The sequence below is a fragment of the Scleropages formosus genome, chromosome 8 (assembly GCF_900964775.1).
Source record: "Scleropages formosus chromosome 8, fSclFor1.1, whole genome shotgun sequence".
NCBI lineage: Eukaryota > Metazoa > Chordata > Actinopteri > Osteoglossiformes > Osteoglossidae > Scleropages > Scleropages formosus.
Genome location: NC_041813.1, coordinates 6,977,059 through 7,000,989, shown reverse-complemented (window position 1 = coordinate 7,000,989; position 23,931 = coordinate 6,977,059). Strand labels below are relative to the sequence as shown.

At 49.7% G+C, this 23,931-nt stretch overlaps 1 protein-coding gene across 6 annotated transcripts in view; it reads right to left on the bottom strand.

The window, feature by feature from the left end:
* Positions 1-10,497: 10,497 nt before the first annotated feature.
* Positions 10,498-23,931, bottom strand: part of usp54a (ubiquitin specific peptidase 54a) — a 56,974-nt gene continuing 43,540 nt past the window's right edge. For 5 of the 6 annotated variants that reach the window (XM_018766244.2, XM_018766248.2, XM_029254243.1 and 2 more), the window contains 13 exons: positions 23,220-23,388; positions 22,788-22,967; positions 22,457-22,633; positions 21,533-22,097; positions 20,672-20,799; positions 20,228-20,389; positions 19,646-19,765; positions 18,228-18,381; positions 16,226-17,058; positions 16,004-16,128; positions 15,615-15,758; positions 14,400-14,604; positions 10,500-14,115 (listed from right to left, as the gene is read on the bottom strand). In XM_018766244.2, the coding sequence (XP_018621760.2) occupies positions 13,481-14,115; positions 14,400-14,604; positions 15,615-15,758; positions 16,004-16,128; positions 16,226-17,058; positions 18,228-18,381; positions 19,646-19,765; positions 20,228-20,389; positions 20,672-20,799; positions 21,533-22,097; positions 22,457-22,633; positions 22,788-22,967; positions 23,220-23,388 (3,597 nt within the window). In that variant the 3' untranslated portion in view covers positions 10,500-13,480. Of the gene's footprint in view, positions 14,116-14,399; positions 14,605-15,614; positions 15,759-16,003; positions 16,129-16,225; positions 17,059-18,227; positions 18,382-19,645; positions 19,766-20,227; positions 20,390-20,671; positions 20,800-21,532; positions 22,098-22,456; positions 22,634-22,787; positions 22,968-23,219; positions 23,389-23,931 lie in introns of all 6 variants that reach the window. The other variant, XM_018766252.2, reaches the window with a different exon arrangement.

The window sequence follows — 23,931 nt, the reverse complement described above, 5'->3', positions numbered from 1 at the left end:
CCATGGCAGCAAACGCAGATTCTTGCCTGTATGATGTGTGGCAGAAGTGAACCGAAGGTCTTCCGCGGAACCTCACCTCTTCGGCCTCGGGATGAATTCTGGACCTATTAAGTAATAAATACACTCAGATGTGTCCTCAATATTGTTCCTTAGATTCCCCAAATCCCTCCGCCTTCAATAAAGACGGGGGGCTTTGCTGGATGAAGGCATCTTCCATTGCAAGTGCTGCGCTGGAGAGCGAGAAAGAGAGAAGGAGAAGGAGGAGTGGCAGTTAGGAGGAGCACGAGGAATCGAAGAGCCCCATAACAGACAGGCTGTTCTAATACACCAGCGGAACCAGTGCATTTTAATGCCACCTTTATTAAAAGGTAATTCCCTCGTTTCTGGCCAGATCATCTCTGGTGCACTGGGTCGCCAGTCCTCATTAGTCCGTCCATCCGCTTATCAATGGTCCCATCTTCGCTGTTATACTGACTCTCCATGCCTCACTGGTCCAGTTCTCCTTCATTGGTCCAGTTTTCCCTCACTACTCCAGTTCTCCCTCACTGGTCCAGTTCTCCCTCATTGCTCCAGTTTTCCCTCACTACTCCAGTTCTCCCTCACTGGTCCAGTTCTCCCTCACTGGTCCAGTTCTCCTTCACTGGTCCAGTTCTCCCTCACTGGTCCAGTTCTCCCTCATTGCTCCAGTTCTCCCTCTTTTCTATCTGAACATCCCTCACTGGTCCAGTTCTCCCTCTTTTCTATCTGAACATCCCTCACTGGTCCAGTTCTCCTTCACTGGTCCAGTTCTCCCTCACTGGTCCAGTTCTCCTTCACTGGTCCAGTTCTCCCTCATTGGTCCAGTTCTCCTTCACTACTCCAGTTCTCCCTCATTGCTCCAGTTCTCCCTCTTTTCTATCTGAACATCCCTCACTGGTCCAGTTCTCCCTCATTGGTCCAGTTCTCCCTCATTGGTCCAGTTCTCCCTCTTTCCTACCTGAACATCCCTCACTGCTCCAGTTCTCCTTCACTGGTCCAGTTCTCCCTCACTGGTCCAGTTCTCCCTCACTGGTCCAGTTCTCCTTCACTGGTCCAGTTCTCCCTCTTTTCTATCTGAACATCCCTCACTGGTCCAGTTCTCCCTCATTGGTCCAGTTCTCCCTCTTTTCTATCTGAACATCCCTCACTGGTCCAGTTCTCCTTCACTGGTCCAGTTCTCCCTCTTTTCTTTCTGAACATCCCTCACTGGTCCAGTTCTCCTTCACTGGTCCAGTTCTCCCTCTTTTCTATCTGAACATCCCTCACTGGTTCAGTTCTCCCTCATTGGTCCGGTTCTCCTTCACTGGTCCAGTTCTCCCTCACTGGTCCAGTTCTCCCTCATTACTCCAGTTCTCCCTCTTTTCTATCTGAACATCCCTCACTGGTTCAGTTCTCCCTCATTGGTCCGGTTCTCCTTCACTGGTCCAGTTCTCCCTCACTGGTCCAGTTCTCCCTCATTACTCCAGTTCTCCCTCTTTTCTATCTGAACATCCCTCACTGGTCCAGTTCTCGCTCGTTGGTCCAGTTCTCCGTTATACCTCGTCTCTCCATCACACACAGGTCCAGCCCTTCCTCTAATTTACTCTCCATCCTTCACCGACCAAGTGCTTTTGCTGTACTCAAATTTGTATATTTTATACTTTATCATTAAAAGTAACCAGAATCAAGTTTTGAGATGCTTTTTTTTACGAATGAACATATTCATTCAAAAAACATAGGGTTGGGGTTAACTTAAATCCATCGCAGGGACCAATAATAAATACAAAACAAGAGCGGCTGGGTGCCAAATTACCGCAGGAGGTGTGTAAACTGAATCACACACATATTGTCTGAAACCGCTTGTCCCAAATAGGGTCGCAGCGATCCAGAGCCTAACCCGGCAACACGGGGGAGTAAGACCGGAGAAGAAGGGGACACACCCAGGACAGGACGCCAGTCCATCACAAGGCATCCCAAGCGGGACTCGACCCCCAGACCCGCCGGAGAGCGGGACCCGGCCAAACCCGCTGTGCCACCACACCCCCCCACCTGAATCACTCACAATTATAGAATAATTCTACAATTAAACTATAAAATTGTAGAAAGGAGGGGAATGTAACCACATGCTTTACAAGACGTGCTTACTGAAGGTCATTACTGAAGGACTTGAGGAACTGCGATCAGAGACTTTGCAGTTCCCGTACCTGGCGCTGATGCAGTTGATCAGCACACTTTGGGTGGGGGTGGGGGTGGGGGCCCTTGCCTTTTTTCACTCACCGCAGGAAGTGGAGGTGCTGCTGGGCTCCTTTGGTGAGTGCCGACGCGTGCGAGGACCAGGTGAGATCCTCAGCAACGTGCACCCCCTTCAACCTGGAGCTGCTCACTCCCTCCGCAGTGGTGTCATCGATGGTAAGCGGCGGGGGGGGGTGAGCAGCGTGAGCCTTTCTGAAGTCGACGATGATCTCCTTTGTTTTTACCATGTTTAGGGAAAGGCTACCGGTTTTGCACCAGGTAGCCACTTGGTTCACTTCTCCTCCGTATGCCGTTTCATCATCGTTGCTGATGAGACCCCACCGCTGTCGTGTCATCAGCAAACTCGATGATGCGGCTGGAGGGATGCGTTGCGGGGCAGTCGTGGGTCAGAAGCGCGAAGAGGAGCGGGCCGGAGGCGCGCGCGCCGATCTGGACCGACTGCGAGCGGTTGCAAAGGGAGGCGCCGAGGCCCAGGTGGTTCAGTTTTGTTACCGGGGGCTGTGGGATGATCGTGTTAAATGCCGGACCGAACTCGGTGAATCGCGTCGTCACGTAGGTGTCTTTTTTCTCCGGGTGTCACAGGGCCGGGTGGAGGGCTGACGTCACTGCGTCCTCGGCGGAGCGATTCGCGCGGTACGCAGACCGAAGGGGGTCGAGCGTAGCGGGGAGGATGGACCTATGGTGCGAGACTAACCTTTCGAAGCGCTTCGCGATGACGGGGGTCAGCGCAACAGGTCGGTACTCATTGCGGCAGGACACGCGAGGCTGCTTCGGCGCCGGGATGGCGGCGGTGGTCTTGAAGCGCATAAGGACGAGCGATGGTGCCAGTGACAGCTCAGATCGAAAGTGTACCGTGACGCATCAAAAATGACCAAAGCAAAATAATGTCGAATATGTTTTACGGGGGGCGGCGGCGCAGCGGGTTTGGCGTGTGCCTGCTCTTTGGTGGGGCCGGGGTTCGAGTCCCGCTTGGGGTGCCTTGCGATGGACTGGCGTCCCGTCCCGGGTGCGTCCCCTCACCCTCCAGCCTCGTGCCCCGCGTTGTTGAGTTAGGCTCCGGCTCGCCGCGACCCCGCTCGGGACAAGTGGTTTCGGTGCATGTGATGTTCTTTATCTCATACATCATGCTCTATATCCAGTCCACTTAAACGTATGTGCATAGTCATATTATGTTGACCTAATATTTCCGAGAAACATCTTTCTGCATGTCCCTGGTATTACAGGAGGGAGACCTCCAAGACCGTGAGGACAGCACATCTCTCCTAGCCTGCGCTTCACGAGAACAGCAGTGGCAGCAGGCAGCCGAGGCTATATTTCATGTGCCAACTAGAGCTTTGATAGCTTTTGTAAGATCCCCAAAATCCTTATTCTCGCTGCTCCACCCTGACCTCAATATTCTGTTTGTAGACCAATGTCAAGGTCCAGGGGGCTTCATTTCAAAGCTTACGGTTAAGACACCCGCTGTGCCGCACTAGATGCCCGCGGCCAGGAGGCCCTGGCAACACAAATCGGTCTGCGTCCTCGTTGAGGGGGTGCGGTGTTTCTGGGTTCTGTTCTCAGAGCCGATTGTTGCTCACAGCGGTCAGCCAGATAGAGGTGGAACCGGGTGAATAGCGCAGTCCTCCGTGTGCGTGAAAGGGGGTAAATTAAAATAAAAAAAGGAAAAAAAAAAAACCAAGCATCTCTGTCAATGATGGCAAGAATAAGGCACCTTCCATTACCGTAGAGTAGCAATCGAGAACAATTTGAGCAAGATGACAGGGGCATATTCCTGAAATCACAGAAAATTGTGCAGTGCAGGTGTCTAAGAGAAAGAGCGGTGTCTCGAACATTTTTAAGAGAAAGGAATATTTTACAACATTTAACACTTGGAATAGATTCTGTCCGCAATAGGACTCATTCCCCGTTATATTGGATCCGGTACAGTAATCCAGTGCTTCTCAGACTTGGTCTTCTCACGGTCCTGAGTTGTCAAGCGAAACATAGGGGCCTGGGACGGCCGGATCCAAGCGCAGCGTCGGTCGTCCGGAGACGAGGGACGAGGCGAGTTCTCGGCGTTGGGGACAGGCGAAGGGCGGGTCGATCGGCGAACAGGACAGGAACGAGGATCCGTGGATGTGGTCGGGAAACGAAGCGAAGGGCGATGCTTGTGAACGAAGTGTCGCGGGGGACGGTTGTCCCTGACGAGATTCCGCAAAGGTCTGGGAGTCGCGGAGCGTCTTTTAAAGGGTTGATGCTGAACTGGAGTCAGGTGCCGTCGATCGAGTTGCGGGCGTGGACGTGACATGAGCGTGCTGCGTATTTGCAGCTTGAGTAAATAAATCATTTAATTTATTTGAATTTTTAAAGTGTGCCAGTACAGTGCTCCCTTCGTATGATTTTTTTTCCTGAAATTTTAAAAAAATTGGGTCGATCAAGACTGAATCTCATTTGGATTAATTGTAATAATTAATTCATTACTTAATTAGGACAATCCTATGTCATCATTCTAAGACCGTTCTAAGTAACGCTGTACACTTAAGGAAAATATCGATTTTTTTCAATATTACAGATGTTCCTTAAATAGCAAATGTGTTTCAGAAGCAAAAATGATGGGGGCCCACAGCTTATGCAACCAGTTTAAAATAATATCAGTCAGAGAATATGTTCATCTGATTAATTAACCCAAAATAATGAAGAGCCGTCACAGAGAGCTTTCTCAGCGTTAAGAACCTCTAGGGTGTTTATGCAGTACGTATGCGGTGTGTAATCGAGAGGACGGGTTTCTATGAATTCATTCCCCGGAGCGACAAGCAATGCATGAAATTTTTCAGTTACGATTTACCACATAAGGTCTTAATTATGCACAAAGTTTAAAGTTGTCCGTGAACCCAAGTGAAGTATTTTGCTGGAAGGGACCAAATGTGTAAAAAGCCCATGATCTCAGCGGGCAGGATGAAAAGAGCAACTAGGGACCGTTAGAGGAGCGAAACCTTTAGAGAGAACCTTGAAACTACTTGTTAAAGAAAAGTGAAACGCACAGATTTGAGGCCATACATTCCAGCGCATTGCCTCAAACTGACTGAAGCCATTATCATCCTCATTATCGTCGCTGCTGTGGAAAGCAAATCTGATCAATAACGCTCCACATATTCGAGGGCTTTGAATCCTGTATAGCATCACAACAATAACAGCGCGGAATACGTTGTTTGCAGCTTGAATGCGATGTGTATTATTTTATATTTCCTGTTAAAATGTAACAAAAGGAAGCTTAATCAATATGCAAAACAGCTTAACTGATAAAATGACCACATTTTGCATATTTCTCAATTTTTTTTTAACCAAATGAAGTAATTCAAATGTGTTATTTTCACTTCTACAGACTGAGAAGAGCAAAAATAAAATAATGTCTTTTCTTACAACCGTCTGTGACGGACAGGGATCCTGCTCAGGGTGTTCCAGCTAAAACAACGGATAAACCGTTTCTTGTAGGATTCCGATCCAAAGAAAACAGCAGGAACGATATATATATATATTCTCTGCAGTTGTTTTATTCTGAGCCTTATTTCATACATAAAAACTGCTTTTTGTTCATTTCATTTTAATGTGTCCTTGTGCATGATATAGAAGCAAATTATTTCATTTGTCTGACACTTTCCTCTAAAACAACTTACAATGTTAAGGTCACAATTACTACCCTTCTGAACATGTATAGGGCTGGGTAATTTTACTGGAGCAATTTAGGGTAAGTACCTTGCTCAAGGGTACTACAGCCAGAGATGGGGATGGAACCTGTGACCTTTGCAGTCCAATAAAGTCCCGCACCAATAGACTGAGGAACAGGTTCTTTCCCAGAGCTGTGGCCTCCATCACACCCCTCCCTGCCCAACGAGAGAAAACTGATTCACAAAAGCCAGCAGCCGCCTCCATTATGCTCCCGCATCCACAAGGCTGCTAAGGATTGAGGACTCCAAAGTTTCAATGTAATTATCATTCATTCATTCATTCATTCGTTCTTTCTACTGTTGTTCTTCTGAGAGTTGTCACACAAAATTTCATTGTATTGTATACAATGACAAAGTATCTTATCTTTATCTCATCTTATCTTGTCTTATCTCATCTCATCTTATTTATTTGATCTTGTCTTATCTCATTTTATCTCATCTTATCTTCTCATCTTATCTGATCTTGTCTTATCTTATCTCATCTTATCTCATTTTATCTGATCTTATTTTATCTCATCTTATCTTATCTTACCTGTAGTGCTCAGCTACACCGAATAAAATAAAAACAAATTCACTCAAACGGCTAATAACATCACAGAAGTATTTATACATTTATCTGTGATTTTGACATATTTCAGAGTATTTGCGTTTGGACCTTTCGGCGAAACACAGTCCAAACGGAGCAGTGAGACCCGTGAAGCCAGACGCACTTGGTTAAGTTGCGTAACGCCAAGCCGGACGTTGTTCCGAAAATGCGGAACTGTACTTTGCTCCCTCTTCTGGACATTCACATCTGTAAAACGTTCACTTTTGGAAGTATAAATACATTAGTGGAGTTAAACCGAAAGCAGTTAATCAAATGTGTCAAACCTGGTGTGTAGGAAAAACAAAGTAAAATACAAAAATGTACCATTATTCGATGTCCAGCACGTAACCAAAAGACGATTTCCGAACTGAATCTATGCAACTTAGTATAAATGCTCTTTAAACATTTCCTTAATGGCTGAAATAGTAAAGAATTATGTAAAATGTCTTTTAATGGATGGAATCTTTATCTGCTATTATTAGTACAGCTGCCTTTGGCAACACACACACACACAGAACCGCTTGTCTCATATGAGGAGCCAGAGCCTGGCCCAGCAATACAGAGCACAGGACCGGAGGGGGAGGGGACACACCCAGGACGGGACGCCAGTCCATTGCAAGGCACCCCAAGCGGGACTCGAACCCCAGATCCACCGGAGAGCAGGACCTGGTCCAACCCGCCGCACCGCCACCTTTGGCAATACATTGGAGTATTATTACAGAACACGTTAGAATTAGGTTGGGACGGGAGAAGTGTTTCAAGCACGTAACATTACGCTGCGGTGTGTCTAACACACACCCACACCCACAGACACACCTCTGATTACTGCACAGCGTGCACAACTGACAGCGGATGCAGCACAGCAACACTCACACTTATTACGGTTACTACACACAACCAGATCCTTCAGGGAAATCCTCTCGTCGGGCCGCCGGCACCTCCACGGGCGCCTCGGCACCTCTCCTCCTGCAATCTGATCCCCGCTCAGTCTTCGTAGAGTTTATATGTTCTCCCTGTGCCTGTTGGGGTTCCTCTGGGTGCTCTGGTTTCCACCCACAAGACATGCTGTTCAGGTGGATTGGTGACTCCAGTCACCCACGCTGTGTATGAGACAGAAAGTGTGTTTTGCTGGTGTATGGACTATAAGTAGTGTATCTAGCAGTGTAAGTCACCTTAGCGAACAGGGTGCGGGGGCTCATAACACTACATAGAGTTCATTGGAAGTCGCTTTGGAGAAAAGCGTCTGCTACATGAATAAATGCGTTTGGGTGCATGGACACAGATGGGGGAGCACAGGACAGCATGCAGATGGGCCGAGAAACACCGCGTGGGGAACTCGGCTCTGCTCCGCACACATACGAGATTAGATATGAAGTCTAGACCCAAAATCGTGTCCCTGAAGGCTGCGAGCTCACACAGGTTGGGTGGCCATACACCCAATCTGAAGCGAACCCTCTCTGGGAAGCGCTTCCGATGCCATCGCGCTAGGATCCGGTTGTACTCGGATTAGCCTGAACGTCCAAAGCGCTCTGGCGTCCTGTGGAAAAGTACAGAAGCGGTTGGAGGGAAGAGTCCCGCGGTGAGTTCTGTAGTAATATACCGGGTACCGATGGCATTCCTCCATGGCGACGGCATCAAAAGCAACCGACGCGTCCCAGCTAGCGAAGAGGGCCGGTTGCAGCTCTGTATTTTTCCACAGCTTATGACTTCAATAAGTAATTTGTACATGAGGGAGAGAGTCATACTAACGTCGCATGTAGTCGGAGAAGTCGAGGGCTTTCCGGCCGAATTACGCAGAAACCGTTGTAATTTCCTGGAAAGAGAATAAACCCCATGAAATAGAGATTGATTGATTCTAACTTGTCATCCCTTAGACTTGAGATCCTCCCCCAGGGGGGTGTTTGTCGTTCAATTTCCCGAACGATGAAAAAACACGGGCCTCGATGCTCCGTTTCATAACTTTTCGATGTAACTTGAAGCTGAGGAGGAGAGGAGGAGCACGAGGTCGTGATCATTTCTCATGTCGAGCAATGATCCCAGCAGGCCCACACAGGCCTTTCGGCCACGGCGCCTCCACGAAATTGGTTTCTCAAGCAGCGATCACGTTTTTTGGTAGAAGCACCTCAACTTTACCTGGGTAAACGCTCACTTCTTTCTATAATAGCAGACTTCAGGGGTTTTTGCTTTCCGATGTGGTTTATCGTTAACGGCCCTGAACAAAGCCTGAGGGAGAAATCGGCAACCCGTGTCCAGTTCGAGAAAGGAATTTTAAGGGAAAGATCTTCACCGAGACCCGTTGCCACATGAAGCATCAAGTGTGAACAATCACGGATGCTGAGCTGTGCCGTTTCGGAGGAGGAAGGACTCTCAGTTGGTCTTGGATCCTTCAAGGAGCAGAAGACACATGTTCCTCTGCGCAGGGAGTCGCTAATCTTCAGCTCTGTGATGACCATGTGATCAGCGCACGGAGCCTCCTGCCGCCCCTTACGAAGTCAAAGACGTTGTCAGCGATCGGTTTTTCTGGCTTTGTCCTGCGGTACGAGGGTGGCGAGAGGAGTCTGGGCAGCGCGGAGACGTCAAGGAACGACAAGTTCAGTCTATGTACAGCGAGTGCTCAGATAGGACTTGTATATGCTCTCATACAGCGGTGCTTCAAGTATGGTAACCCCTTGCGTACCCTGCTTTTACCACAAAATGGTTATTTAATGGGAAGCAGTCCGTCTCATCCAACACAACAGGTGTGTAGATACTAATTCCATATGTCGGTTTAGAGGAAATCATGTGTGTAGCAGAAAAACTGAAGTAGTGCAGGTGCAAAAATAAGTGAAGCCCAACTTGCGTTGCTTAAAACAAGTAGGTAAGTAGAATCGGGAGTGTAAATCGTAATCATTTATTCATTTTATAGGTTTTAGATTTTACACAAGAGTAATGACCAACCTCGGGGTTCACATATTTACAAGCAACACCATTAGGTCCTTTTCCTAAGTTTTAACAGCAAAAAAGTTATTGATTCATTCACTGGTGCTTTTCTTGTATACAGTGCAGTATGGAAATGTGAGCTGTTCACACTAATTTGCATTCTGATTAAAAGTTCTCATTAAGGGCTTTACTTTTTCTTTCGTGCCTCTGGGTCACATCAGTTGAATCGTTGACCCAGAATTTGTTATTTGTATGTGCTTGTTGCTGCTTCAAACACTGTGTGCACTTGCTTATCATCTCCTTGTTTACAAGTTCTCGTGAAACGTCTTCTGCTCTCGTGTTCTGTAATCCGCACTCTGGGTGAGTAAACGTTCTCATTTACGTCACACTTTTCTCCAAAGCAACTTACGATGTTAGGGTTACAATTACTTATCCATTTTACACAGCTGAGTAATGTTACTGGAACAATTTAGGGTAAGTACGTGCTCAAGGGTACTGCAGCCGGAGGTGGGGATCAAACCTAGAACCTTTGGATCCAAAAGAAGAAGCTCCAACCACTACACTACCCGCTGTCCCAACTTCTGCTGAATATAGAGGAAGGAGGAGAAACATTTAAACTGTTGTAAACACGAAAGTGTTTATTTCTATGTGCGTGCTGGCTAAAGTTTACAAAAAGCCAGGAGATAAATTTCTGCCTTTGTCTCAACGAGTCGTCTCATGGCGTCTTCTCATCCGTCTTCGGACGGTTCCCGAAGCCCCTTCAGGGGAAGCAGTAAGTCGGAACAACTCCAACTTCAAAAACAGAAAAATCCTACACGGAAGTTTCTTGCATATCTTTACGCAACGTGGAAATGTCATTTGCTCGGACACACGCAAACACATAAATGTGGCGAGTGAAACGTACACAGTGAGCAATGTGAACCGCAGCGATATATATGATTGTTCTCAGCCAATGAAAAATGATGAAAATTTTGTGAATGATGTCCGTTGCTTGTTTTGTTTAAACTGGATATTTAATGACTCGAACTGACCTCACTGAGGGAGCCGAGAGTTGGTTCAGGGAAGCGTGTGTTTGAGCTAAAAAACACAAACGTAAGAACTGAGGGCCACACACGTGACTGTGCCTTGCTCTCACTGGAGCATATTATTAACAACTTTATTGCAAAAATACAAGTTACATCTGCCCGCACAGCATTTACAAACAGGATCAAACTGGAAATCCATGTAAATACCTTTATATTCTCAAGAAATCGTTCTCTTCACATTTTTGTTTTAGGCTATTAATAGCTGTACACATGTTAATATACACAGTTAAGAGCTGCTATAAATCTACCGGTGAGGAAAATACGCTGTAAAAGAAGAGTGTGTGAAGTACACTTCCGCTGATGATCCACTAGAGAGCGATGTGGTTTGGGATTCGCGGTCTCTCCCGCCATCGACCGGATCCCCGCTGACGCGCCACACGGAGTCGTGTGTAATCTTTGGTACGGTCAGGACAGCGACGGCTACGCTCTGTCTCGCTGGGCAGGAGACATTCAGCAACACGTGCTCTCAGTGGGTCTCGGCAGTTCTAGTCTAACTCTCTCTTTCTCTGACACCGGAAACATAAAACAATAAATAAAAGCATGAAAAACAGCAGTTCAGCCAGCTACGCATGGGCAAACACGGTTCATGGCAAACAAGTGTGTCCCTAAAGGCGGGATGTTAACGTGAATCTACAGCGAATACCAAAGCCACATACTGCATCTGTCATACCGGCGCTAGTCCGTAAGGCCGTTATGTGTCACCTGCGTCACGGCGTTCACAGATGTCACATGTTTGCTCGCTAACCGGAGCGGTTATATCCTTTAACGAAAGTTTCAGAAAGCAAGTGGTAAGGCTGAAAAAATAAAGGTTCCAGACTCCTCCGAGTCCAAAGGAGCACAGTGTTACATCTCACCTGTTACAGCGACGTGAGTGAGATCACTATGGAAACGTACAGTGAAGGAAGGTAAACTTTCAGTAGGTATGGCTCTCATCACAGGACAGAAAAGTCAACTCATCATGGTACCGGCGCTCTAGGTCCACAGATATTTCCGTGATTTAAACTGAACTGCACATCAAGCCACATTAAATTCCCACCACATTGCCACAAAGTATGAAACTAGAATGTGGATTTATTCATTTATTTATTTATGTATTTATTTAAAATGTGCTACTACATGGCATGCTACTGGTAAGTCTGTTTTTACACTACAGGAGATTCTCCCCAAAACCTACTGAGTGACACTGCTCTGCATCTTCTGTGCTGTTTCGTTGTGTTATTTGATGCCCCTTTCAATGAGTTCTTCCATTACTGGTCTGCAGGAGACCGTTTGCCGTCACGCAACTTTCTGTAGCTGCTTCCTCACTGGGCAGTTAAGGGGCAGGAAACGGTAAACGGCAGTAAACAGACGTCTACGATGGCTCACCCGCCTCCAGCGCTAGTAACAGCTGACCGCGGCGTCCACCCGACACACATTTCCTCAACTTCAATTTTACGACATATTTCACAACTTCCTCAGGGTGCCTAACCCTAACCATACATGTAGTGGTTCATTTAAGGGGCAAACGAACCCGTGGTTTTACAGGACTCGCCGGGGTGCTCCACACACACTGTGCTTGGTCCTGCGACATCGAGTCTCTGCTGAGAGTGTCTTGAACTCAGATAAAGGACATGTCCTACAAATATAACCCCTCGTCACTAACAAAGACTATCCATGTGCTACAAGTTAAAAATGGGCATATTTATATTGTGATTATTGTTTACGTGGCACCTTTGTCCGCCCAACAAAAAATTAGATTCAACAAGAGCTCTGAGCACCAGGAAGTGCTCTGAGCTCAGTGGAAGCAGCTGGGATGCTGTTTACCCCTCATGAGGGCATCCAGCTTGTAGTTTCTGTCACTATAGAACTTCCGAGGGTTAAGCTCCATGTAGTCTTTGAAATAAATGGTTTATTTGATTTAATCAGCTGTTTTCAACTGTTTGTCTTCAGCTTAACCTCCACAGAAAATCTGCGCACCTGCAATCGTGTCCAAAGTGGGCGGCAGGGAGTCACAACCCACAAGACTAGTTTCGTCTACTTCGTGCCTTACGCAAGTCCACCCTGGAACGTTCTTGGAATTACTTCTGCAGGCCCCGCGACATCGAGTCCCATCTATGTACAACACAGACATCTTCTTTAATAAAAAAATAAATAAAATTTTCAGAGAAGAGAGCGGCTGTTTGAGCCACGCGCTTCATGGAACTCACGTCGCGTCGGAGCTGCTTCCCACTAAATCGGCCCGTGTTACGCTTAACTGTCGAGCGAGGGCCAGCACACCAGGGTAGCTTCACTCTCTCGGGCTCCTGAACTCGTATTTCACGGCAAGTGGTACTGACTTTCTCAATCGGAGAGGAAATACATCCACTGGATCAGGCTCCAGAACGGAAGGCTGGAACTAATGCACACTGAGAGAAAATGCGGAGGCCTCCCTTCTCACACGGATACCCTCCTTTCACTCTAAAGGCCAGACTAATGAGTGGGAAGATTCTCAGACATTACCTGTCCCGCCTCACACTTTAAATCGGAACACACATTGGTCTTCTCACAGCTCAGACTTCATCCTGTTGGAATAAGTTACTGCTGGAATGACACCTGTACCAACACACAAGTCTTTTCTCCAGCCCTACAATCCACTGCACACCCAGCTGTCTTACAGAGGATATCGAAAGCACCAAGATGAAGAGTGTTTCAATAAAAAAAGGACTCCAATGTATGCATATAGAAAAAAAAGAAAAAAAAAAAGACAGTGAGAATAAAGAAAAGGTCCATTAAATGTTGAGTAGGCTGCGAGGTGGGCTCCTTACTGACCTGTCCGAATACAGAATGTAGTTGAATCTAAAGGCATCTTTATGGGACAGGAAGAATCGGGGGGGATACTCCACAGTTTCACTCCAAACACACACCTACTGGATGAACGGCCGGGGCACCAGAGCTCCGTGATGGGAGTTAGTCTGCGGTTATCGGCTGGTGGGGCGAAAGCGTGCCATATAGGCCCTGCAGGGGGGGCAGTAGTTGCGGCTGGGCTTTACAGGTGCCTGGTGACACAGGGCACAGGGTTGGGTGGGGCCTCGTGACTGATGGGTATGTGGACCAGGGCGGAGTGCCGGGGGGTGCTGGGCCTCCATGGGGGGCCTGGAAAATGGTGGGGCTTTCTTGTAGCCGCTGCTCACCCAATGAGCCTCGGGTGGTACGTCGAGCCGGCGGGGCTGGGTGGGGACCTCCAGCGGAGCAGTGAGCGTCGGACGGGGGCGAGCCGGATGTTGGAGGGTGCCGTAGAGGCGAGCTGGCACGGTTCTCGCTGTCTGGTTGCAGCGTTCACCTGGGGTGGTCCTGCCAGTGGGGGCTACGTGCCGCGGCTGAGCGAGGGTGGCATAGCCTTGGTGCGTGCTGCGCTGCTGCATGTCTCTGGACATCCAGGGCCCTGATGTTACGGCACCTCCCCTGGCCTGAGGAGCAGAGGTTCCCAGGGCTGCGCGTCCAGGTGCCCGAGGCAGCGTGCCATAACTTAAGGCAACACTGTTGTAGTTTTCACGGGAGAGAGCTTCACCCCGGTCAAACACAGCCAAAAACTTGTTGACCTTCTGGCAATCTCCTGTGGGAGAGAGTAAGAAGCATTGGGGATGCACAGGAGAAAGGATTAAAATACCGCACAAACACATAGGATGAATCGCCTTCATCAACGAATTAAAACCCTTCGGCGATACTGAACATTACGACATCACTTCTGTGAAGCAGTAAGGAGAGAAATAAGAGATCAGGCAGCGAGGATGTGGTGTTTGAGTAAACAGTGACAGACTGCATCCACAACGAGTCTCAAAGTTTAGTTCTCACACAGCGCATGTCCCCAGGGGTGGGGGGCGAGGGAGTGGCGGTTACCTGAGAGTCCCCGAGAGGGCCCGCACACAGTGGGCTGATGTGGCTGCTGGGAAAGGTGCAAAGGTGGGGCGAAGTGATGGTGTCGGTGCTGGGGTTCAGAGGGGACAACAGCAGGACTGTGGGAGGAGGTGAAGTGGGGGGAGGCTCTAGCGTGACGTGTGACACGGGTGTCCGCATGCTTAGGTATCCTGGCAACCGAAGGCTCCTTTTTGGGCAGGAAGTCAATAAGCAAGAAAACCCGCACAAAGCGAGCCACGGGCAGGAGGGATGGGGGTGGGTGGGGGGTGGGAGAGAAGGAGACATCAAGTTAGAAGAGGCTCACAGAGAGAGCTGGTACCCTCCCTGCTGGACACAATGCTCTCTTGTGAAAAAATATGACAAGACCAAAGCAAATGATAAGGGGGGGTTCGCTATTCAACTTGATGCAAAGTCAGAGCTGTCATAGGATATTTCGTTTTCTGCATCTGAACAGCACAACACTGGAAGTGACACACAAACTGGAAGGCAGGAAGTTCATTCAAACTTCCAACAGAGAGAAAGGCAAGTGGAGTGGCTGTAAAGTCCACATGAAAAAGGACACTTTGAGGAAGGATGGGCTTTCAAAACTACCCTTAGACTTGAAGAATTTAACACATCGGATAATTTGTAGGCCTCGGGTAGCGTGGTGAAATTGAAGTCAACATAAAATACACAAGTCTTTAGTTGTTTGCGTGTTGGCAGATACTTTTTTGGGGAGGCCAGAGAAGAAAGCCTCGAAAGGACAAGATCAATAACCAAAGTGTTAAATGTCTGTCTACAGGGAGCTTTAAAATGCAGTCCTGCCTGAAAGCCAGGAAGCCTAGAGGCAGGAGCAGGGAAGGAAAGGCACCGTCAAAGTACCGAGATGCCATTGCATCATGTGGACACTGGAGGGCAGCGCCACTCACAGAAACACAGCGGAGCGCTCCTCATCTCGTGTTACACTGTATGCATGAGTGGCAGTGCCCAGAGCCCATGCATACATCGGGTTGTCTTCATTCACTGAAAACAACCTTGACTACTGTGTATTTCAGAGTCATGATGAGACAGTCCTCACAAAAACAGCCATGACAGCCCTCCTTTTCTGTCAGCACCCTAGCGGAGTTCCAAGCCTTGTAAGGTGTTTCAGTATGGGTCATTGCTCGGGATTGATGTGTGTGGGTACGTGGGTGTGTGTTTCTGTGCTGTGACACTCACAAAACTGCGAGACACGGAGAGGGGCTCAGAACGCCCCCCAATGACAGTGCCGCTAAGGCTCCTGGCGATGCGTCGCAGGTTCTCCGCACTGTAGGCCTCATCCTCTCCCACCTGTGGCAACTCATCAGTCGTGGTGGGCAGGACCTAGGGACATGTGGCACACACGCTTGAAAGGGCTGAGAAGCAGCATCGCAAATCCAAACCCCAACAGCTACAGATGTTTTTCTGGACACCAGGCCCCTTGGTGAAAGCACTGACTTCTTGGGATCCCATTTTCTGCTCATCTTTACCTTACTGCATGCAAACGGTTCATCCTCCCCTGAGGGGTGTGTCAATCCACAAGCGGTTCTTTTCCTGACAGCTTTGGCCTGTTTGGGAGGTCTGCTCACCTTGCGATGATGGGCAGAGGGGCTGGTACGGCCTGGCGTCCTGTATGCAGTCCTCTCTATCTCAGCTGTAGGGGTCTTTGAGCGGCCCAACGTCGCCGCCCCAGAAAGTAGCTTCCGAGCTGCACCTGTCAGCAGGAATGGAGGTCAGTTAAGGACCATTCAGAGCACCAGCAAAGCAGAATGAGTGCTGATAGGGTCAACCTAGGTAAAACGGCCTTTTACCTGGTTTTCCAGTAGCTGATGCAGGGAGGGTCCTGGGAATGCTAGGAGCCTGCAGGCTGGCCTGATAGAGGGAGTCCAGCTCTGAAAGCTCCTGGTCAGGGGATTCCCTCCGCATGTCAGTGGCAGGCTGGGAGCTATAGTAACGTGTGACATTCTCGGCCCAGCGTTCCACTGGCATGGGCGGCTTTGGCCCAAATCCACCGTGAGGTGAAGGGGGGGCTGCTGCCTTCCTGGGGGCATCATGACTATAATTATCAGGTGGGCTATAGAAAGGTGTGCCGATGACCTCTTGGCTGTCCAGGCTGCGGGAGGACCAGCTGTGGGCAGAAGGTGGAGGGGACACCGGCCTGCTGTTGGGGTGTAGTAGCGTGGGCTCTCCGCACTCCGCAGGTGAGGCAGTGTGTGGCATGAAGCTGTAGTCTGCTGGCCCAGGGCAGCTCAGGTCAGGGGGTAGCTGGGGTGGCGGGGGGTAGCTCTCTCCATCGCTGTCTTGCTGCCCCCAGCCGTCCAGCGGCAGATCGGGCAAGGAGGTGGCATTCAGCTGGTGAAGCGGCTTTGCTGGCACGCCAATGTTGTCCCAGCTGTCGCACTGGTCCCATCCAGCCTCGGAGGGCTCTGGGCTAGGGGGCGGAGGCAGCCACTCGCTGCTGCCCCCCGCTGAGTGGGTGAGTTGTGGAGATGGGAGGCTTGGTGGATCAGGGTTTACGTTTCTACAAGTGGAGAGAGGCCTGTCAAGGGCTGGAGCAGGCAGGGCAGGGGTAGAGCCCTGGGCCACTTCCTGGTCCTCCTTCCCTGTGGCTGTCATCAGTGTTTGGACCGGGCCAGGCTGTTCACTGCGTGTAGGAGGGGTACCGGGGTGGCGGAACAGGACAAAGACAAAGAAACCAACTCAGCAACCGTCAATCAGCTGGATACGACACACACAGTCCTTGTATCAGGGGTGCTGACTCACACTGCTGCCGGTGGACACACTTTCTCACGCACCGATACTCTTGCACAAACATTGTCCTGCAGTGACACACGCATCTTTATTTCCCGTGCGATGACTTGCTCTACAGCCACGTGACAGGCTGCGGTGAAAGATCGGGACAAACGGCGCAGACTTGAACGCCACGGTAGCTGATCAACACTAACTTCCCTTAACCTGGCGCTCTTGGGCGCCGCCTCTGCTGCCCTGCTGTGAAAGGACGGTCATCGTTAGTCTTTATAAAGGTACGGGAAGAATGTTTGCCCCCAGGTTCTGCCTTGGACTTGTATTACTTTACAACATGTCGAGGATAAACACAGATTTATTACCACAGTGCGTTGCACTGCTGTCACTGTCATATACAGTGATAGATGAGTTACACTCCAGTTACATGCGCAGTTTGACAGCCATGCGGCATTAAGTGTACCCAAGAAGGGTGAAGCAGGGCATCTCGTGGTGTACACAGAGCACACGGAACCCTGTACATCAGGTCTCTGTTAAAGAATGCTTAAAGTTACAGAGGAGCAAAGTTTGAATTCTTGCTTGTACATTTTTTTAATTCCCTTGTGTCCCCGCCAACCTCGCTGTACCACCGCAGCCCAGCAGACAGAAATGAACATCCGGAGGTGCATTTCCAATGATCGCAATGTTCCGAGAGGTGAGCCGGAAAATGCCTGTGTATGTGGCGGAGGCCAAGGGGATACCCTTGTGACGTGTGAGATGCCTCCCATCGTGTCAAACTCTCGTCGCAGATCCATCCTAGAGGAAAGGCTGGTAGCTCAAAGCCAGCCTGCTAGGATCACACCTGGTCTACTCAGCTGCCTTAAAAGCAGTACCTCACGAGGCGCAACTGTGTCCCTGACACATTCATGTACCACCACAGTGCAGAGATAAAAACTGTGCTTTTTCTGAAGTAATGGGTCAAAAATCGTTCAAGGCGTTTTTTTTCCCCGAAGGATCTCAGCACAGAAGACATTGGGAGAGGCGTTGGGGCTTGGAGCACGTGCGAGGACACACAGGAGACCGGAGCGGTACCTGGCGCCCTCCCGGGGCTTCGTGGGTTCCGGAGTCTCCTGCATGCGCTGCTGAAGGCCCCGAGCTCTCCTCATGCACTTTTGCAGCTTCTTATCAGCCACTGTTCTGCTATGAGTGTTAGCACTGCCCTCATGCATGGCAAGTCTTAGTTTGGCTACAACGCAAAAGAAACAAAAAGCAGAGGAAACAAACAAAATGCAGAAAACGAGCCGAGTTATGGAAGCATGCAAAACCACTCGTTCACAATAAATAAATAAATTACAGAAATAAATAAATAAATAAATAAAAGACAAAAACAAGAACACAACACAAAAGAAGTTCCAACAATGAGGAGAGGATGGGACAGGTGGATACTCGCAGTTGTATCCAGCTACACTGCCGCTTTGTTTTTTACTTTGATTACACCATGACTACAGTACAGAGATACGTACATACGAAAAAAATGGAAGAATGGCAGAGAATAATGTTAAAGAAAATCAGCAGTGAAGGTAAAATTAAACAGAAAATGGACTAAAGCCTGTCTGTTTGCAGAGAACCGGAGAGTGAAGCACTGGCTCTATTGTGTGACGCTCTGGGATGGGACACAAAGAGAGCCCAAACACGTCCTCCAACTACTAGTACAAGCATCTCTACTAAGTGACCTCACAAGCTTTACTGACGGAAGGAAGGGGAAGAGAAGGTGGGGCTGTGGACAGGTGGGGCTACGGAGGGAAACATGGGCTACTGAGGCACGTCCCCAGTCGGCAACCTTAGTGCGGACAGTACAGCTGCTTCAACGCCGACACAAAGACAAGATAGCAACACGCAACAGAGGGGTGGGGAGGACGAGCATACACACTGAGACATGAATCATGGGAGGATTGCGCAATTGGCCGCACATCTACACTCTGTGAGTGATGCAGGAACAGGCGACCTGGTTAGCACAGCTTTCTGATCCCCCTTAGCCCTGACCCTTGAACCCCAGTAAATTCTGAGCTGAGGACTCTGCTTTTTCCTAAGGACATGCAGAACACTGCCAATCCCTGCTAGCAGATCCCATTTAATATCTTATGGAAACATCAAGGAAGGAAAAGCAGTGTCCAAAAGCTACATTTTCAATTAACGCTTCTAAAGGACAGGTCTCCAGTTTCTTTGTTATGGTGTCCCAGCATCCAGATTTCAAATGCACCAACCGGAAGCTAACACAGAGCCCTCTTATAGGTAAATCGCCATATTAAGGAGGAGAGCAACTCCAGCGCTTCCGTAAAAGCCTACAGCTTGCAGTCTGGCTCTTATAAAGTTTCATGACTGGAGCTCTGCTCACTGTGAGGGCAAACAGGGGACACAACACAGAAAAGGGACAGGTGGAAAGAGCGAAAGACAGTCGGACACTCCATTTGGCAGCCAGTTCCACGTACAGGTGTAGGTTAGTTACTTACACGCAGCTTCGTTGCAGAGGGCCAGCGCCGCCACCAGGTCCTCAGCCTGCTCCAGCTGCAGGGACTGTTCTAGCAGGGAGTCAGCCTCTGCCACACACCTCTCAAAATTGTCCCCCTTTCCTGCTGACAAGAAGAGGGGATCTGAGAATAGTCCAGCCCAGTGCTGGGGACCCACTGCCCACGACTCTCCCTTTGTCTTTTTTCTTCACTCACTGACACAGGAGCGCGCATGTGTGTGTGAGTGAGTGAGTGAGTGAGTGAGTGTGTGTGCGCGTGAGAAAGAAAGAGAGAGACAGTGAGAGCACCTGGCTCCAAAAGTAACAACAGTTGCAGAAAGACACTCAACTACACCCAACCTGCCCCAAAACAGAAATGTAATTTTCCCGCAGCAAGGTTCAGTGCTCATCCAGGCCAACCTGTTCTCCCAGACTTCCCATTGTCAGTGCCCAACACCAGCATTCACTGCATCCAACCAGGACACATTTCTATCTCTTCCCTCCCCAAAGCTGGATGTAAAGCAAATAGTCCCTGTCCAGTCTCTCACATCATCCCCTCTTTGCGGACCCAGAAGGCTGCCATTACCCTGGTTCTGGAGCGCGTCCAAATCCATGAACTTGCTGGGTCTGGGGTTGAAGCCCATGGCTGCTTCCTGCTCCTTCTCCCGCTTCCTCTGCAGCTCTTGCTCTCTTGCTCGGCGGGCCACTTCCTCCTGCAGCTCGTCCAGCTCGCTGCGGCCCTCCCCTGCTGTGGGAGCACGTACACACAAACACACTGATTCAACATTTCCACCGTAAACCAGTGTCTGACTCCCATACCAAAGTGCTGCAGGAGAGCTGGGGTCACAAAGCCAATAAGGAAGAGGACGCATGTGCGCCACAAGGAATTCACATCACCTACTGTGTGCAAATGCCATGCTCACACTGGCCAGAGGTACACACCCTCACAGCAGGCCTCAAAACGCGGCAGTTAAACACCAGCCGTCACTCATGAGACGGACAGACGGACGGACACACACAGATCTCATACCCAGGCTCAGATGACTGCCCCTTAAAGATGGCGTCTTGAGGTCCTGCAGCAGGGCGCTGCTGCTCTTGGACTTGGGCACACTACGCCATGATGGGCCCAAGCTGAACGCCTTCTTCACACCTGGATCCCTGTGAAGGAAAGAGAGCGACTGCTGGAAACACTCGAGACTGGGTATAACCTGAACCTCCTGTGTCTCTGCTTTTACATATGTTGATTTATCCATTTAGCCAAAGTAAAATAATTATTTCATAGTATTTGGCTGACACCTTCGTCCAAGGTGATTTCCAAAGCTACACGCACTACAGTGAGCTCTACAATCATTCGCCAATCTATGCTTCCCAAACATACATTTACATTTATTTATTTAGCAGACGCTTTTATCCAAAGCAACTTCCAATGAACTCTATGTAGTGCTATCAGCCCACACACACCTTATTCCCCAAGGTGACTTACACTGGGTCAGTCACCCATACATCAGTGGAACATACTCTCGCTATCACTCACACACTACGAGGGAACCTGAACAGCATGTCTTTGGAGTGTGGGAGGAAACCAGAGCACCCAGGGGAAACCTACACAGACACGGGGAGAACATGCAAACTCCACACAGACTAAGCAGAGATCGAACCCATGTCCTCTCACACCACCCAGGTGCTATGAGACAGCAGCGCTACTCGCTGTGCCACCATGCCACCCATCTCATACATATCGACACACACTAAGGGCAATTTTAAAGTAATCAATCCACCTGAAACACAGCTTTGGACTGTGGGAAGAAACCAGAGCACTTAGTAGAAATGCCAGCAAACACATGCAGAACACACAAACTCCCACAAACTGAGTTTGAAACTGAGTGTGTACCTGTGTGAGCTAGCTGTGTGGGGGCCCTCGCTCAGGGGCATGTCCAGGCTCACAGGGCTATTGCTGTTCCTCTCGCTGCTCTCATAGCCGCTCTCCATCCTCTGGATCAGGCGTGGCTGGTTGTCAAGGCTACGAACTGGTGGAGGGGGAAGGGTCCAGAAACCCAAGCCATCCAGGGTTACCTGTTCCCCTGTGCCAGCCCCAACAGGTGCATCCACCGGCGCCCTGCCATCCTCAGGTAGGGGCGTGGCACCCAGCGGGCTGTACCCTGCCTGTCGTCGTCGTTCCCGACTAAAGATGTTGTCAATGTTCAGCGTTTCGCGCCTGGGCCTCCAGGCTGGCCGGAACCGCCCACCGGATGAGCTGGACTTAGAATCACTGCTGGTACTCTCCACCTCCCACTCCCGGGTCTTGGCCCCAGGCTCAGGACCCCCAAGGCCTGAGGTGGAGGATGACAGGGGCCTGCTGTGTATAATGTTGCTCATTGTCTCCTTGAACTCCCTTAGGCGGCTGGAGGTGGGCTTGGGAGCTGTGCGGGGGGCTTGCTGCTCCTTCAAAGTCTCTCCTGCAGGGAGAGAAGAAGGTGGGAGGAAGCAGAAACAGCTGTGTAATGATTCTTTCTTAAGTGATATACAGTAAACCAAATGGAACAGAAAGCCAAATGCTCACATGGCTTACCTTCTTGTGAAAATCCAAACCGTAGCAAACAAAACAATGAAGATGTAATGTAATGTAAATGGAGCAGTCACAAAGCACGGTGCTCAACAAACAGCCTAAGGTCTGCAATACCATGACAAGTACCACTGCAACATTATTTCATCTGCAACGTCAAAGAAAGTGCACAGAATACAGTGCTAATGATGCTCTGCACTAAGTGTGTATCGCTGCACTCAAGAAACGTGTGCCTTGCCGAATGCTGCATACCCTCACTGTGGTATCCTGCAGAAGACACCTCATCTGCCTTAGTCGCCCGGCTCCTCTCGTCCCCCCGCCGTGGACGACTAGAGCTCCTCTTTTTGTCCCCGGCCCCGCCCTTCCTGTCCACAGTCCCGCCTTTTCTCTGTGTGTGTCGCTGCGCTGGCTCACTGTCCAGCCCTTGTCCTTAACAACAAGAAACATTACAAGGTTTGAGTCTCGGGTCTGAAGTGCATGCTCACGCGATGACATAGCCAAATGGAGACACAAAGACAAGATGGTCATGATGAATGGTCACCCAGGCACTCTGAGAGGCATCCTGCATCCAAGGTGGGGTTACCTGCGAACTCGGTGCTGCTCTGAGAGGTGGCGTCGTTGTCAGGACCGCAGACGACCGTGCCCTGAGAGTCGGAGGAGAAGTGGCTGGCCATGGACTCGTGGTGCGACTGAGAGTGCTTGTAGGTATAACTGTCCGTGGAGGAGTCTGTGCGGGTGTCGCTAGAGATGGATGGCTCCCGCCCTGGAAATAAAAACAGAGCAAAGCAGGTCCATCAGAAGGCACATCCCAGCATCTGAAGCATCCAAACAGAAGACCAGAGCACTGGCACTAGGCAGCTTCTCCGGTTTTTGGCACAAACTATCAAAAGTCAATCGCACAGCAGTCTGGCAGCTGGAATTCAGGGGGCAGAGGATGGACGGGACATTTTCCTAAGCGGAAAAGGGGGATGTTATGCTGGATTTTCAATGGCTCAGCACAGCACACGGAATATACCAGAATCCTCGCTGTCGTATCCAGCCTTGTTGTAGTGACGCAGGTCGAGCTGTGCAGGAACGTCATGCGCAGACACGGGTGTCCCCCTGGGGTCAGCGTAGAGGAGCAGCAGGGGCTGGTAGTGGCCCTTGATGCACCGGGACACCACGTCCTTCCACTTGGGCCCAATCTGTCAGGGAGAGAAGGAAGACACTAATGTACAACAACCGTCTTAGAAGTTATCGTTCACACAAACTATTAGTCTTGGAATACCGTATAGGATAATAAAATAGTACAAATCACTCATTTGCAGATTTTGCCTTAACACAACTGAGTTCCATGAGGTTCAGTGATACAATCTGTTCCAGAGAAGTGAAAAATACCACAGCACAGAGGTGGAGGTTCCTGTCAACCGCTGAGCAGGACAAGCGGCGGGCTGGATATGAACTCCAAATCAGTGGAGCCGAGTAGCCATTTTGTCATACTTTCCACCGCTGTGTCCCCGCCCAGCTGCACTTTCCAAACTGACAGCCCCGTTTCCGACAACCCGCAGTCAGGCCGTTCCGTTATCCCATCTGATTGGAGGTGGCCCCCGGCAACGGTCCGCAGCAGTGGGGTGGAGATACTGTCCTGATAATGGGTCTCCTGACCCCCCTCAACCCCCCTCGTCTGCCCTACCCTCCCATCCAGCTGGGAGACAAACAATGGAGGGATTTCCTTGTTTTCCATTTCC